At 43.2% G+C, this 16,394-nt stretch overlaps 1 protein-coding gene across 4 annotated transcripts in view; it reads left to right on the plus strand.

Annotated features, from left to right (window-relative positions):
• The window catches only part of LOC137375776 (serine/threonine-protein phosphatase 2A 55 kDa regulatory subunit B beta isoform), a 613,213-nt gene extending 604,986 nt beyond the window's left edge, over positions 1 to 8,227 (plus strand). For all 4 annotated transcript variants that reach the window (XM_068043184.1, XM_068043187.1, XM_068043185.1 and 1 more), the window contains one exon: positions 2,239 to 8,227. In XM_068043184.1, the coding sequence (XP_067899285.1) occupies positions 2,239 to 2,518 (280 nt within the window). In that variant the 3' untranslated portion in view covers positions 2,519 to 8,227. The remainder of the gene's footprint in view (positions 1 to 2,238) is intronic.
• Positions 8,228 to 16,394: the final 8,167 nt, after the last annotated feature.

Raw genomic sequence — 16,394 nt, forward strand, 5'->3', positions numbered from 1 at the left:
TGCAGGAGATTGAGGGCCGATACAGACAGGTATTGGTGTGTGAAGATAGGGAACGGATGCAGTTCGTTGCTAAGATATATGAAGAAATACATTACATTAGTGGTAGTTCAGCTTAAAATATAAGATGCTGAACAGGTTAGATAAACAGACATAACTGTGGTTAGTAAGAAAATTAGAGACCAAAAAGTAACATGTGGGCATAGTTCTTACTGAGTACTTTGCATCTGTCTTTACAAAGGAGGGAGAGCATTGCAGACATTATAGTTAAGGAGCAGGAATGTGAAATATTGGAGGGGATAAGCATAGTGAAAGAAGAAATATTAAGTTGTTTAGCATCTTTGAAAGTAGATAAATTGCCAGGCCGGATGACATGTATCCCAGGTTGTTAAGAGAAGCAAAAGAGGAAATAGCAGAGGCTCTGACTATCATTTTCCAATCCTCTCTGGCTAAGGGCATGGTCTGGAGAACTGCTAATGTTGTACTGCTATTTGAAAAGGAGAAAAGGATAATTACAGGCTAGTCAGCCTAACCTCCGTGGTGGACAAATTACTGGAAAAAATTCTGAGGGACAGGATAAATCTGTTTTAGAATGAAATGGACAGTCAGGATGGATTTGGATAAGGAAAGGTCGTGTCTGACCAGCTTGATTGAATTTTTGGGGAGGTAACAAGGAGGGTCAATGAGGGTAGCACATTTGATGTCATCTACATGGATTTTAGCAAGGCTTTTGACAAGATCCGACATGGCAGACTGGTCAGAAAAGTAAAAACCCCAGGTAAAGTGGCAAGCTGGATCTAAAATTGGCTCAGTGGCAATAAGCAAAGGTAAATAGTCAATGGGTGCTTTTGGTAACTGGAAGCCTGTTTCCAGTGGGGTTCTGCAGGGCTCAGTACTGTGTTCCTTGATTTTCATGGTATATACCACTGATCTAGACTTAAGTGTAAGGGGTATGATTATCAAGTTTGCAGGTGATACAAAATAGTAGGTATTTGGACATTGTAGCTCTGGGACTGAGTCAGTAAGCACTTTCACATAATTTCACTTCCACCCACCCTCCCACTCCCAGGAAAGTTCCAGTGGACCCCAGGTTGAGAACCATTGGGTTAGGTCACAGTTCAAGCATCTCGGAGCATCCAATTATGGGAAGGGTATTAGAGCCATGGAAAGGGTACAGTAAAAGTTATAGTAATGAAGGAAGGTGTGAAAAATTGGGGCCTTTTCACTAAATCAGGGAAATCAAGAGGGGGAAATCTGACAGAGGTTTGCAGAACTATAAAAGGTGCTATGATAGATTACCTCCACTGGTTGGCAAACAAGGGACTGTAGAATATCACTAGGTGAATTAAGGGGAATGTTAGAACATTTTCTTTTGCAGAACATGTAATGCTTCACCACAAATGGAAGAAGAGGGAGCAAACTATAGCTTGATTTAAAAGAGAATTGAATAAGTATTTGAAAAGGAGGAATTAAAAGCCAAAGGATACAGGGAAAGGTCAGGGAAATTGGAGTAGCATAGAAAGCTCTAGTTGAAGAGCCAGGACCTGGGCGTGATGGACTGAATGGTATGCTTTGATGCTGTCATTTCTATAATCCTAAGAGGGAAGATAATTACAGCAAAAAAAAACATGAAGTATATTAAAATGGAAAAAGAAATTGCTAGGTGCGGAGTGCGCACTTAGCCTTACAGTCGCTTACCTAAAGGTACAGGTAGGTAGAGACCCTCAAGTGTGAATAGGAGTCTGGCTGGAGTTTAACCGGTCAAAATCTTGCTGCTTACCAGTACAGAGTGTCCTGTTGTTTGTCCGCTGGGAACCTTTCAGTGCATTGGTCTATTTTCAATCCCACCTTCCATTTTCCAATGATGAGACAGGTTGGCTGGTCAGTCATCAGCAGGATCCTGTAATATCACTGACCTGCCTGCCTCAGGAATCATATTAGAGAGTTGGCCACAACATGTCAACTTGGTTCTGAGCTCCCGTCATCTTGGAGGCATCACTGCCCCCACTTAATGCCCCCAAGGAGCATAGTCACAAGTTTGATCTCTTTGAAAGAATACCAGGGAGTTCTCCCAATGTCCTGGCCAACATTCCTCCCCCAACTCACAATACCAGAGACAGATTAAAGGTCATTCATTTCTTTATACTGTACATGAAGAACATTGAGATGTTTTTTGAGAAATTATGAAATTATATAAACGTACGTCTACCTTTCTTTTCCCCATGTTCATCTGCTTCACAGTGTAATCATGACTGGTTCTTACAACAACTTCTTCAGAATGTTCGACCGCAACACGAAGCGTGATGTCACGCTGGAAGCATCGCGGGAAAACAGCAAGCCCAGGGCAATACTCAAACCTCGTAAAGTATGCATGGGTGGGAAAAGGAAGAAAGACGAAATTAGTGTTGACAGTTTGGACTTCAGTAAGAAGATTCTGCACACGGCGTGGCACCCATCAGAGAATATCATAGCAGTAGCCGCCACAAACAACCTCTATATATTCCAGGACAAAGTGAACTAGAACATTTGTTGGACTGGTCACCTTAGCACTGCATACAATTAAACATCAAATTATTATTATTTTTTAAAGGAAAACTTGCCCTCTGGAATTAATCCTTACAGTTTTTGTCAGGTTGTCTGTCTTAATGAAGCTGTGGTGCCTTTTGGTATGTGGATCTGTAATTCCCATGATGCATCTATTCTAGAACAAAATGGCTTCTGTTTATAAGGCACTGAATTTACATCTAATTCTTCTGGCTTTTAAAGGTGTAAATATTCAACACTGACTTGTAAATTTTATTTTTTTCCTCTCCTTCATGGAAATAGGGATAAACTTTTATGTTTTGGGTATTTTATTTCTCAGCTGCTAATGCCTTGGACGTTCTTTATCCAAATAATCTTATTTGCACCGATTGACAGCTGCTTCCGGAGGGTGTCAAATGTTAGAGCGTATGTTTATATTTTTTTTGTTCTCCATAAAATGCACCCCTCCTGTTTCTACATACACTGGGATTGAGAGTAATTTCAAGTGTCTGTCAGCATTATATAATGAGTGGTGTTTAACGAATCAGGGAATTTTCAACACAATTCCTCTAACAGAAGTCTCTTATTTGTGAAATGACCCGAGCAGTTTTGTAGCTCATTATATGAAAGATTTAATTTACTTGCATTGTTGAACAAGCAAACTAGAAATTGTTTAAGTTAACTATACTAATGCCAATTTGAAGATGTAATTGTAGATTTTTAAAGCCCTGAGGCTGTCGGGCTTTTGTAGGTAGAGTTTTTCAAGTTTTGCATCTAATAATGGGAGTAATTGCATATAATGACTGAACAAGTTTTACTTTTAAATTATGTCCTAAATATGTCAGATCTCAAAATTGTTTTTTCACCCCCCCCCCCTCCCCTTTCCCCTTGATAGAAAGTTATGTTCTGGTATCCAATTTCTTTGAAATGTCTTCTGTTAATATTGTCCTGGCAGTTTGCACACAGTTTCCTCCATTTGGTTCTTGTCAAGCTAGGCATAAAGTGTGTAGTTACTGTTTCTGATACTTAGAGCCAGGTGTATTCATTAAGACTGACACTACACCAGAATAAAGCTATACTGCTCAGTCAGTATTGACAGAAGGTTTGATTGGAGCCTTTACCAAGAGGGAATAATCTTTTTTTTATATCTATCAAGCCTCAACCTTTTATTATCCCAAGCTTTTGCTGCAGTTAATATGATTTAAATAGATTTAGCAGTGCTTACCCCTATGGCTCAGTTGGTGAAGGCAGTGGGTGACCTACCTATGCAGACCAGAAAGACTAACGTTCATCCTTTGGGCTGCGTTGAGTTAGCTGATCTCAGCTGCATCCACAACAATTAAACTTTCCCCACCCACTCTGCTTAGGAGAGGGCCCGGCTTGACAGTGTTGCCCCCTGTAGTTGAGTAGCTTCACAACGTTTGTCTGGGTTCCAATGTGAAGAATTATCACCCCAGTGAGGTGGAAGGTGCCCAGTACCCCTGGAATCGTGCCACAAAGAAGATTCAGCACATCCAGGAGAGGGAGAAAATGTCCTTATTTTTAAAAAAATGTTAAATCTTTTTATTGCAACAGTGCAGAATCAAATGTCAAAAATAAACACAAATTAATTAGAATCGGCAAAAATAAAAGATTACTTAAATGTTCCTCGATTTTTCAAGGTGCATTTAAAAAATGCTTTAATCAGATCTATTTAAGGTTTAGCAAGTACTTAGTTGTATTTCAAGGTAAAAAAAAAATGAGTGACTGTTTTTCATTATATAGCACATGAACAGCAATTTTAAAAGCACAGGCTCACCAGCCCCTAATCCGATAGGAGTGAATGTTTTTAAACAAAATGCATTGGAAGTGGGATCTGTAAGCTGCTTGGTAAATAACTTGGCATCTCGTTGGATAGAATCTGAAAGTTAATATTTACACACAACATTGCCTAGCTATAGCTTAAACAAACCTCCTTAATCAGTCTTCATCCCCAAAGTATCAAGCCAACACTGGTGCAACATTGACTTATTCAATCCAGATGGCATTAAGAGGAGGAATGAAACTCTGACGCAAATTCTGTCACCAATTATCAGGGCAACTATTGATGAGTTACACAGTAGTGATTAAAACTTTCAAATTTCTCTCCTATCACTGAGTTTATTTTTCAGCATGCAATTAGCTTTTCCTTCAAGGGATCTATGCTATTTGCCTCAACCTGTCCGTGTGGTAGCACGTTCCACATTGTAACCACTCTCTGGGTAAAGAAGTTTCTGCTGAATTCCCTGGTGGACTTAGTAGTGCTCATCTTTTATTCATGGCCCCTAGCTTTGATCTCCCCCACAAGTGGAAATTTCATCTTTATAGCTACACAATCAAACCCTCTCATGACAGCAACTTATATAGCGTCTTTAAGGTAATAAAGTATCCCAAGGTGCTTCACAGGAGCGCCATAAAGCAAAATTAGACAGCAAACCACATCTGCAGATATTAGGGGATATTTGTTGTCTAAAGTTATTAGGTCACTCCCGAGTCTTCTCTTTTCTATTAATTAATTAATTCCATCTCTCAAGGTCTCCACATGCCCTGGCAAATCTGAGCCTCCCTGATTCAGACCAAATCAACTCATGTACTTTGACAAGAAAGCAAACATTGTGCTGAAGGTACTCAAAGAACAGGATTCAATTAAAAATTACCCAGTTATACCCATGTTCATTCTGGCCAGCCTCTTGTCCATTATTCTCGCCTTTTCCTTTTTCTGTAGCTGTTCTTTTTTAAATTACTTTTTACTCCCTAGATCATTTTTTTTCTGCACCTTATTTTGATAGGAACCTGAAAACAGTTTATCTACCCTCTCTCTACCTCCCTGCTGTCACTGACCATTTTACAACTTTGCCAGAAGGTGAGGGTGGTGGGTGTGATATTAGTCTCAGCCAGTGGAGCAAAATGGGCATTCTCAAACTGGCCACCTGTCTTGCACCCTGCTCAATTTTTTGTCTTCGTCTGTTGAAGCTGTTGAAAGTCTGTTGAAGTCATTGGCACCAGCAGATTGGCTATCAGTCGTGGCTCAGTTGGTAGCACTGACATCTCAGAGACAGCAGCTTGTGTGTTCAAATCACACTCCAGAAGCCTGAGCACAAAAATCTAGGCTGACCCAGTGCAGTACTGAGGGAATGCTGGACTCTCACATGTTATCTTTCAGATGAGCTAATAAACCAACCTCTCAACTGCCCTCTCAGGTGGGCATAAAAGATCCCATGGCACTATTTTGAAGCAGAGCAGGGGAGTTCTCCCCAGTGTCCAGACCCATATTTATCACTCAATCAACATTATTAAAACCCAGATGAACAGTCACAGACCTGAAACATTAACTCTGCTTTTCCCTCCACAGATGTTGTCAGACCTGCCGAGTATTTCCAGCACTTACTGTTTTTATGCTAAAACAGATTATTTGGTGAGAGCCTGAGTGGATAAAAAAATTATTGCAGCATCAAAATAAACACTATATCGCAATAACTACTCTAACAGTTTCATTATAAACTACATTTACTTAATCCTTTTCAATTGCCTATAATAACGTGTGTATTTTTTTTATTCGTTGGTGGGATGTGGGCGTCGCTGGCTAGTCCCTTGAACTGAGTGACTTGCTAGGGCATTTTAAGAGGCGGCCACATTGCTGTGGGTCTGGAGTCACATGTAGGCCAGACCAGCTAAGGACAGCAGATTTCCTTCCCTAAAGGACATTAGTGAACCAGATGGGTTTTTAACAACAATCGATAATGGTTTCATGGTCACCATGAGACTAGCTCTTAATTCCAGATTTATTAATTGAATTCACCATCTGGCATTATTATACTGGTTACCATTTATAACCTGGTTGGGCTGGTCAGTTGACATTAACTCCTAACCAACAGTTGCTACCTGAAGTTATCGCAACTTTATAAAACAGTAGCCTACTTACTGAGGATGCTGCCTTTCTGATTAAGCTCGGTACCCGTGCAACCAGTGGACAAGAAGCTAAACATTATTTAAATAGTATTGCAGTGTAGGGCTGAGCCATCGACCCTCAGAGGGTTAGAGTTCAGCTCCTGTTCTGTGCCTCACTAAGGCCATTTCACTGCAGTTCACCTCGCTGTCCATAAACGAGGGAGGGGACAAATCAACCAGGATTCCTGCTCAGGATTGCTATGCACTGACCATATCTGGGAAGTGCACATGTGGAAGTTGGGTGAGAACAGGATCTGGATTGACTGTGATGCCCCACCCCAGACTGAAATAGCTGGTGACTCCCACTGTTTAGGCTCCTGCATAACTAAACTTGGGTGCAGTACTGGAGTGAGTGGATGGAACTGCACACAAACCAGGCCACTGGCTTCAGAAAAAAACAAAAATAAAATGAAAAATCTGTATCCTATATTGCGACAATGCCATTGTTCCAGCCGGGGTCACTGGGCAATGATCTGAGCAGGAATCCCACTTATTCTATTGTTCCCCTTCTCCCTTGTCAATGGGTGCTGAGGCCAAATGTAGCACCCCTCGCAATCTCAATTGAAATAAGCTAAATCGGCATGGATCAGGAGCTAGACTCTGACCTTCTGATCTCTATTGGGGATGGAGGTCTGGTTAGGAAACGCCTCCTTGCACAGTCAGTTCACGATAAGCCAGATCCACAGTCCTAACTCTCAGCAGATATAGTAAGTGTGGCGCATGCTGCTACATAGGAGACTTTTGAATGAGGCGTTCATGTTAGATCAGGCCATTTTCAGTGCTCACCTCATGCACCTCGAACAAAAGTTACTAGCTCATTGAAACTGCAGAATTTTATAGTACAAGAGGAGACCATTCTGTCCATCATGTCAGTGCCTGCTCTCTTGGCAGAGCTTAATCCCATTCCCTAGCCTTTTTCCCATATAATCATTTTCAATTTTACTTTTTCAAATATATTTCACTTCCTTTTTAAAACCTAATGTGGATTCTGTTTTTGGGACATTCCAAATTCTGTCTAAAAAAAAATCTCACAAACTCTACTTTCATTTTAGTCATTGACGAATTGGAAATAACTTTTCACCATTCACCTAATCAAAACGCTCATCATTTTGAGCATTTCTATTAGATCTCGTCTGCTGGTGAAATAAAGATTTTCTTTCATGAAACAGATTAGAAATGTAATTTTAAAACAACAGAAGGCTTTCTTAACGGACAAACACGCAGCGTCTTTATAATGTTGTGCATCCCACTATTTTAGCCTGTTTAACCTGTTTATTTTAAGTAAGTTAACTGCTTCCATTAAAATGGCGAACAGGGAAACGTCATTGGACGCGTGAAATATTCATGCACTAATCTCTGCCGGCAGTCCTTCTAGACTATAGTACTGAATACAGGGCTGGTACAAGCTCCAAGCTATTCCAATAGTCACTTACCCCAATCTCAAAGCAGCAGCTGCCAAAGCAGACTGTGCCCATGTGTGCCCAGAGACTGCCCAACGGACACAGGAACCAAGACATGAGGTACCTATCTACCTGAAACTTGATCAATAGGAGAGACACCAGTGTTGGTGTCCAATGTCATATACTTGTTTCTATGAGTGTACAATTAAAAGGAGGGGGGGTCTATATCAGTATTTTTCCTTTTAAAAAAAAAATAAACACAAGTGAATTTGCAGTCAATGATTCTGTTCTGTATCGCAATGTTTTTTATTGCATGTTAACTGCCAGGCCCTTTTTTTGATTCTGGGAAGGGGGGTTTGGGTGGGGGGGGGGGGGGGGGGTGGGCGTGGTTGGGGGGGAAGCAGTGTTATGGATGTGGCTAAGGTACCACCCTGAGCTTTAGGACATGCTGCAGCTGTTTTGTGTTAGGGGCTTGACCAACTGGTAAAAGTGCTTTATTTATTGGGGAGGGGAAGGGCAGGTTGGGCTGGCTCTTTATTGTATGGGTCAAATGATTCGGCTGGTGTACCTTTGTCCTTGTTACTGTCTGCTTTTTTTCTTAAAGAATAAACTGTTTGCAGCCAAGGCTGCTTCATGAAATGTGAGATTTGCAGTGTTTTGTTCAAGTGATGTGTGTTTATCTGGATACCATCCAGCAGAGAGTCACTGTCTGCTGCCCTGTTTTGGGTTCTCAGTGTCAGCATCAAGCACTCCCATACAATCAGGTGTAGTTGGGTTGCCAACTCTGCTCAGGCATATTCCTGGAGGTGTCATCACATGACCTTCCAACCATTCCTGTCCCCACACTCACATTTGGATGATTCTTGACAGTTTTTCTTCCCATCTGACTTTTTTTAATAGCTAATAAACAAAGGTGTTCCAAGATTTATTTTTGAACACAATATGTAATGTCGCTATGATTTTTCCCCGGGGTTGCTCGTAGCAGTGTCCTGGGGATTAATGTTTACTTCCTGGAGACCCCAGGGCAATCCTGGAGGGTTGGCAACCCTAGGTGCCAAGTAAAGCTCACTCTCTACGTCTCCCTGAGGCCGAATCTGAGAGCAGCACTATTTTCATAGCGAGGCATCCTGTCCTGTGGGCCCTCTGAATGAGATTGCTGGTTCATGAGAATTCTGCATTGCAAGCCCATGCTTATGAGGAACTGGTGAGAATGATGCAAATTCATTTCAGCTTAGTCTCTCACAACGGGTAAAGGAAACATTCATCCCTGCCATACTGTGCTATATTTGAACCAAGGTCCCAGAAACAAAAGGCTGGTGTCTAGCCCATTAAATCAGTTTAGTGCTCCAAAGTATCATCATTTCAGCAGTGCAGGCTGAAGATGAGTTAAAATATTCACCTTTTTAATTGACAGGTGTAAAAAATTCCCGACATTTTTCTGCCTCTTGCTTTGACCTAGAAAATGACTGAGTCTTTTTAAAATTTTCCTTCCTTCTTCATTTAAGATTTTATTTGTCAGCAGTGGCTCAGTAGGTAGCATTCTCACCACTGAGTCAGAAGGTTGTCCCACCCCAGAGACTTGAGCACCAAATGTAGGCCACACAGGTCCTGTGCACATATTCATCAGTCTTCAAACATCCACATGCGACTGCAAGATGGCCCTGCACTCGCGTTCTTTAAATGGCCAGGCACCCAAATTGCAGCTAAGGTAATCTTCAACAACTTGTTCTATTGCAAAGTGTGTAAGTGTTCTGGAGTATACCCAGATGTCTTTTGTGCTGAACTCCTGGATTTTCTGCAGTGTTGCTGCATCCTGGGGGAGGACAGAGGAGTAGGTAACCTGCCCACACAAAGACTGCAAGAGGTCTGGTGCAGCAGTGGAAGTGCCTCTGAGTATGCTGGATAGGGAGATAGAGCAGAGGACAAGCTCTGCGCGATGCCCTCTGCTAAGTTGGAACTGAACTCCTCCTTGCTCCTTGATAGTGACAGGAGGATGTTTGGCATCTCCTGAATGCCACCCGATCAACGTTCTCATGTGTCCTCTGCAACAGAACTCATCTGTGACCTCTTCCTCCAGTGAGCTGACAAACAAAATATCCTTTACCCCTCGCATGCCTGGAGCCCACTCGTGCCCAGACAACTCACCACTGGCTGATCCCAACTCTATACTTGCCTCCAGGGTTTGTGCAGTACAGATATCTGAGCTGGTGGCTGCAAGTGTCAGATCAAGTGACAGGGCTTCTTCGTCAGTGCTGTGTTGTTTCTCTCATCCTCCTTGGGTTGCTGCAGCTGGGCAAGTGACAGTTCTTAAGTGCAGGAAATCAGAAGGGGAAGGTTGGAGTGAGGGAAGGACTGAGGGGGTGTAAAGCAAGAGGTCCACAGTGACACCAATAGTAGCTTGCTCATCATGCCAGATAGTAGGATGAGGGTGTGCTGGGTGCTGAGAAGGGGTATAAGGCTAGAACATGCCATCATCCTTAATGTTCTCAGCGATGCTGGATGCCATAGGCCCTGCCGCAGTTGGCCCCAGGATGCAGAGAGGTATATTCATTCCCTCCAGTTCTGCTCTGCTCCCTTCTATTGTGTGCCACCTTGTCCTGCAAGATAGTGAGTATGGAATGTCAATGATTGTGTAATGCTGGGTTTGATGTGCTTGCCATAGCTGAATAACTGAAGATATGTGGAGGGAGCGAGAGGTGGGTGTGAAGATGGCAGCATTGGTGCGTGTGAAGATGAGGTGGAGTATTTGGATATCAGGAATGAGTCCTGAGTGGCAGGGACTGCTGATGGGTGAAAGATGGGGGTGTAGTGCATTGCGCAGTGTGAGAGGCTGATGGTGTGGATAGGAGATGTCATGTGAAGATGCATTCACTGACCTTGATCACTACTGAGGTCGTTAGAGTTCTTGTGGCACTGCTGCCAGTTCCTCAGATCCAGTCTGCAGGAATTGACCTCCCTGCACACCTGCTCCCTTCTGAGGGTCATCCTTGAGGGCCTCCTCCCACCCACTCCCCCACCAATGGAACCACCTGCACCACTAATGCCTCAGCATCAATTCTGCCACTCTGACACTCTTTCTCTTTTCCCTGGTGTTCAATTTTCTATGTTTTAAATTGCAGCAATTTTCTTCAGTGCAATTCCCTTGAAGAGGGATAGTCTGTCATTAAGAACAGCAGGCTGGCTGCAACACATAGTTTATGAACATCACTACTAGGCTGAGCGCAGAGGAAGCTGACCACATTAAGAGGAAGACAGCAATGTGTACACTTGATCAGATACTAAAATCATGGAGATGAGGTGGGTACACCAAGTTTGCATGTTGCCCACCTCAATCCGAACAGGCACGGATAGGTCATCAGTTGCGAATCGTGACCCCCAAGCCCAAAATACAGGGTAAACCAATTTTTAGCCCACAATATTCAAAGTGCTGGGACGTACAGCCAAGCAATGGTGGTGGCAGGTCAAGAGACAAAGGACTGAATTTTCCCGTGGGCTTTGGAACCCCACCATCTGGCCAAAAGGCAGGTCCCGAGCCGTTTGCTGATAGTGGGATTTTACCACAGGCAGCCTCCTAATTGGCGGTCTGTGGGCCCGCATTCCAAATACGGATGACAGGCAGGCTCTTGATGATATCGGCCCAATCAGAGGGCCAGCAGCTCTGAAACCTCAGTAGTGCCACCGGGAGAGGTGGGTGCTGCTGATGCGGGTCGAGACCTCAGGCCATTGCAGAATGAAGGCGGCCTCAGACAGATAAATACAAATTAAAATTTAGGGGGCTGTGGGCGGTAGGCCCCGCATGGCGAGGGGGCCACTCCTGCAGCAGGTTTGTTAGGGCCATGGGGGCTACCTTCATGCCTGCGGCCCCCTCTTTGTGTCATGGAGCCTTTGGCTCCGATGGCCCCACCCCTAGGCTGCCATAGGGAAGCTACCTTCATGAAGCTGGCGCCCTCCCCACATGGCAGGGTGCCATCCCGCCGTCGGTAAAATCTCGCCGACCCCGTAAAGTGATCCTTAATAGGGCCTTTAATTGTGCAAGCTGGCCACTTGCCTTCGTGATGCAGGCAGCTGATCCACATTCCTGCCTGCCTCTGGGAAACTTCCCCGGCAGCCAGACAGCATCGGGGAGTCATCCTGACATGGCTCCCTGCTATTTTACTGGCTCTCCCACCTCCATTTCCGCCATCCCGGGGCCGGTAAAATTTAGTGAAAGATAGCAATTCCTTTGGCCTGCATTCTGCCTTCAGATATGAGTTCCCTATTTGATTTGCAATATGTCAGGCCCAACAGAAACCAGGTAAGAAGGTAAAAAATTGTCTGCCAAACAGATAACCTTCCCATTGTAACTAGCAGGTGAATTGGATCACAAGAAGCAGCTGGTACTTTTTCTCCACTAAGCTATGTGCTGGTAACTGGTCATTGCATATATAGTCCAGAAATAAGGCTCTTCCTACTTATGTTAACAGATCGAAGTGGATTACTGTGCTTAAAAAAATGAACCAGCAGGAGCTTATATTAAACTAGTGCGTCCTCACAATACTTAACCTTTCGAGAACGAGACCATCGAGCCAAACCTGACACTTGCTTTCGAATCAAACTATACTTTTGGGGGCCTCATTTCAATTTCAACTACAATCCACAAGGCTAATGCTCTGCTAATCAGTCATGTCCACAAGCAGGCATGAACAAACCAATAGAGCAGGAGACTAAGACTTCCTTCGGAGTGAGCATCAGGGAAAAGAGGTTAAAGCAGATGACTAATTTCACCTCGTCATCCCCAACAGTGTTTCACAATTACAGGAGATCGGCTGTGACACTTAAAGTTACTGTGGAGCAGGGTTGTCCAGTCACTGTGGAGCAGGGTTGTCCAGACCAGGGTTGCCAGACTCTGGCCTGCCAAATGTGTTCATCTTGCACAGCAAGGATGAGACATTTCCGCTGGAAATCCGCCATTGGCTTCTTCTGGCCTGCCAAAGCTTTCTGTGACTGACAATGGCTGCAGCTCCTTTACTGACATGGTGGAGATGCCTCACTGTGCATATCTTCCTTTACGAAGATGGAGGACAGTCTTCAGTATTTGATGTTCTGGCTCCTTTAGTAAGATGGCATCCCTCGGGCTGAGCTGCATGTCTGCCAGCGCTTCCTGCCCAATCTCCATTCCCAGTGCGGCCTTTCTGGCCTTGAGCTCAGGCCCCAGGTCCAGCACTGGCTCTGCCTTGCTTGGACCCAGCCTGGGCCTCAAGCCCAGGGCTCCAGGCTCTTCATCTCCACCACCGTCACTGAGGAGGAGCCGCCTGAGGAGGCAGCAGGGCCCAGGCCCGGGTCCTAGGGTGCCAGGGTAACTGTGAGTAGGGTGCTGGGGTAACCAGGCCCCAGGAGCAGGATACCAGGGTAACCAGGAGTAGGGTGGTGGGATAAATGGGCCCTAGCAGCAGGGTGCCAGGGTAACCTGAAGCAGGGTGGTTGGGTAACCGGGCCCCGGGAGTAGGGTGCCAGGGTAACCAGGAGTAGGGTGCTGGGGTAACCAGGCCTTAGGAGCAGGGTACCAGGGTAACTGGGAGTAGGGTTCTGGGGTAACCAGGCCCAGGTAGCAGGCAAGAGGGACAGGGAGAAAGAGAGGAGGGGGTCACAAAGGGAAGGGGGAGAGAGAGACACAGAGAGAGAAAAAAATACAGAGACAGAGGGACACAAAGACAGACAGAGAGAGACACACGGAAACAGAGACAGAGAGAAACTGCCAGTGAGCGAGAGAGGGAGATAGATAGCAGAGAGAGACACAGTAGGAGAAAGAGACAGAGAGGGAGAGAGAGCGATCAAGATTATTCCTTACAGATGGACATCTATCCAGAATACTCCACATTGCTACATCAGTTGTGCAGGCAAACATTGACTACTTTTGCAAGCAAAAACAATGCCAAGTATCTCACTAAATCAATGTTCAACATAATGATGAGAAAGTAAGTTCATAAATTATTATTCTCATTTAAAACTTGTTCACAAAGATGCACTTTTTTGTTGTTTTGATTAATAGTGTCATGAACGTGGTTCCTTTGTTAATATTTTTGAGGACTTGTGTTTGAAAGACTGTGAAAATACCTGAGGAGATGCTGGATTTGTTTTTTTTAAAAGGGTCACTAGAAGGACGCTTGGGACTTCATTTAAAAACAAACACTTACTGGAAGTCACATGTCTTAAGGTAAGTAAACAGCAGGAGCAGTGCTGGCTATTGGAGTTGTTTATAGAGAAGTCACATGTCTAGATTTATGGTGGTCGGGAGTTGTTTTCAGTTTTGAACTGTTTGAATGAACTGCTTCTGAAAGATCCCAGTGACAACCGCATGTGTCTAGTGACACTTATCTACATGTATCAGGGCACCAGATCCAACGTCATCTAGAACTTTTCATAACTTATCCTTTTTCTTCAACAATTAGTAAGTATTTGGCCAAAGTATTTTTGTTTTTGTAAAGTTGATCTCTGCAGAGAAAGTTTCTTTATTTTTCCTTTAACCGGTGTGTGTGTGTATGTGTGTGTTTATTTAGATGGGAATATATTTATACTTTCATATTTCAACCTGCGTGTTAATAAGCTTTGCATCTTTATTGAATGAGTCTTGTTTTATAATAAATTAATAATGTTGTTGTTTATTAAAGAAACCTGTTTGGCGGATTTTTATTCTGAAACTAGAATAGAAAAAGTATATAATGGGCCATATTGATAACTGGATAAAACATTTAAATATATTTAAATATATAACTAGAAAAAGACAGTACATTCCTCCATCGTTAGTCATAACAATAGTAAAATAAATTTCTAATACCTTTATCATTCTGAAATTTTCTCACTGGCCCCCTATGTAGGATAAAAACCATAATGCAGCCCCCCCATGCGAAAGGTTGGACACCCCTGCTGTAGAGATTCTAGGTGCACTTGCGTTACCAGACACCATTGTCCTCCAGTGGTATGGATCTAACACCTGACGGTGTATTTTCAAGTGGCATTGCTGAGACGTTCAGTAAGTGCTTCTTTTCACCCTTTGAGTAGATGTAAATGGAGGTAAAAGCTTGATTATGTCTTTGAAAATTTGTCTGTCTACTTTGACAACTATATACAGAAGACACATTCACTCATGGGCTTCTTCCATTGGATCCCAGTTCTACAGAAGACTGATTCCACACCCATTTGCATGGATGTGCGATGCAACAGTTTGAAGCAAAGTTTGATCACAAAAAAGTCCAAAATAAGAAAGAGGAAATGTTGGAAATGTTCTGCAGGTAGGTCAGCATCTGCAAGAGAAAGATAGGTTAACCTTTCAGGTATAACCCTTCATCTAACCAAAAATTAAGTGCCTCAGTGTCTGGTTATCTTCTGGGAGGAAGAGGTTTGTGAGATAAACCCTGTAGGCTTCTGAGGTATTGGCTTCAACTATATTTGTGATACAATTGTCCCAAGTGACTGATACAGCTGATGCAATAGTTTCTTAGATATATCAGAACGAGCCACAAAGAATGTACCCATTATCAAGCACCCATCTGAAGCTGACCAACTCATAGTGGTGGTAGATGTGTATCTACATGGGTGGAATATCTAACTTGTCTATGATATGTGGATCTAAACTTTGGAGAATAATGTACATATTTTGGTAAGTCTGTTTCCTATTTCAAGCTCTGGCAAAGTAAAGTCTTGAGTTTGTATAATTGCTATTGAGTCATGCAGTGATATTAGCAGTTTAATACATGTGTAATATGCTCAGTAAAATAGTTGTAATTACAGCAAGTTTCAGTGGTAGCATTCTTGTCTCTGAAATAGAAGGTCACGGGTCCAAGCTCCACTCCAGAGACTGGAACACACAATCTAGGATGACACTCCAGTGCAATACTAGGGGGTGCTGCACTGTCAAAGATACAGTTCTCTAGATGAGAGGTTGAACCAAGGCCCTGTCTCCCTTCTCAAGTGGATATAAAAGATCTGATGGGAGTGGTTCCTCCGGTTTCCTGACCAACCAAAATCAATAAAACATATTATCTGGTCATTTATCTCACTGCTGTTTGTGAGACCTTGCTGTGCATCATATCTGCTTAGTTTCCTCACAACAACAACTGTATTTCATTACCTGTAGAATATTCTAAGGCTGTGAAAGGCTCTGGATAGATGCAAATGTTTTCTTTCATTAGGATTTTTAATTCTTCATGATGTTCTATACACATTGAGCATCTTTCCAGCATATAGAGTACAGTCATTAAACTGGCAAAGCATTCCCTGTCTTGTTATGTATTGTTGCTTATATTTCACTATTATAAAAGAGTATATAATTGGACAGAGCTATTCCCACCAGTCTCCTGAACCTGAGCCAACTTGTCCTTCCTTCTTGTAGCAATGCACTGCTTGAAAAGGTCACTTATTATGTATAGATGAAAATAGATTCATTGGTGGTAAAATTGGATAGCACAGCCTATGGCGTGCAGGCCCAATGCTAGATCAGAGTAGACCTTTGCTCAGAGGACGCCAGTTGCA

The sequence above is a fragment of the Heterodontus francisci genome, chromosome 12 (genome assembly GCF_036365525.1).
Source record: "Heterodontus francisci isolate sHetFra1 chromosome 12, sHetFra1.hap1, whole genome shotgun sequence".
In the NCBI taxonomy this organism is placed as follows: domain Eukaryota; kingdom Metazoa; phylum Chordata; class Chondrichthyes; order Heterodontiformes; family Heterodontidae; genus Heterodontus; species Heterodontus francisci.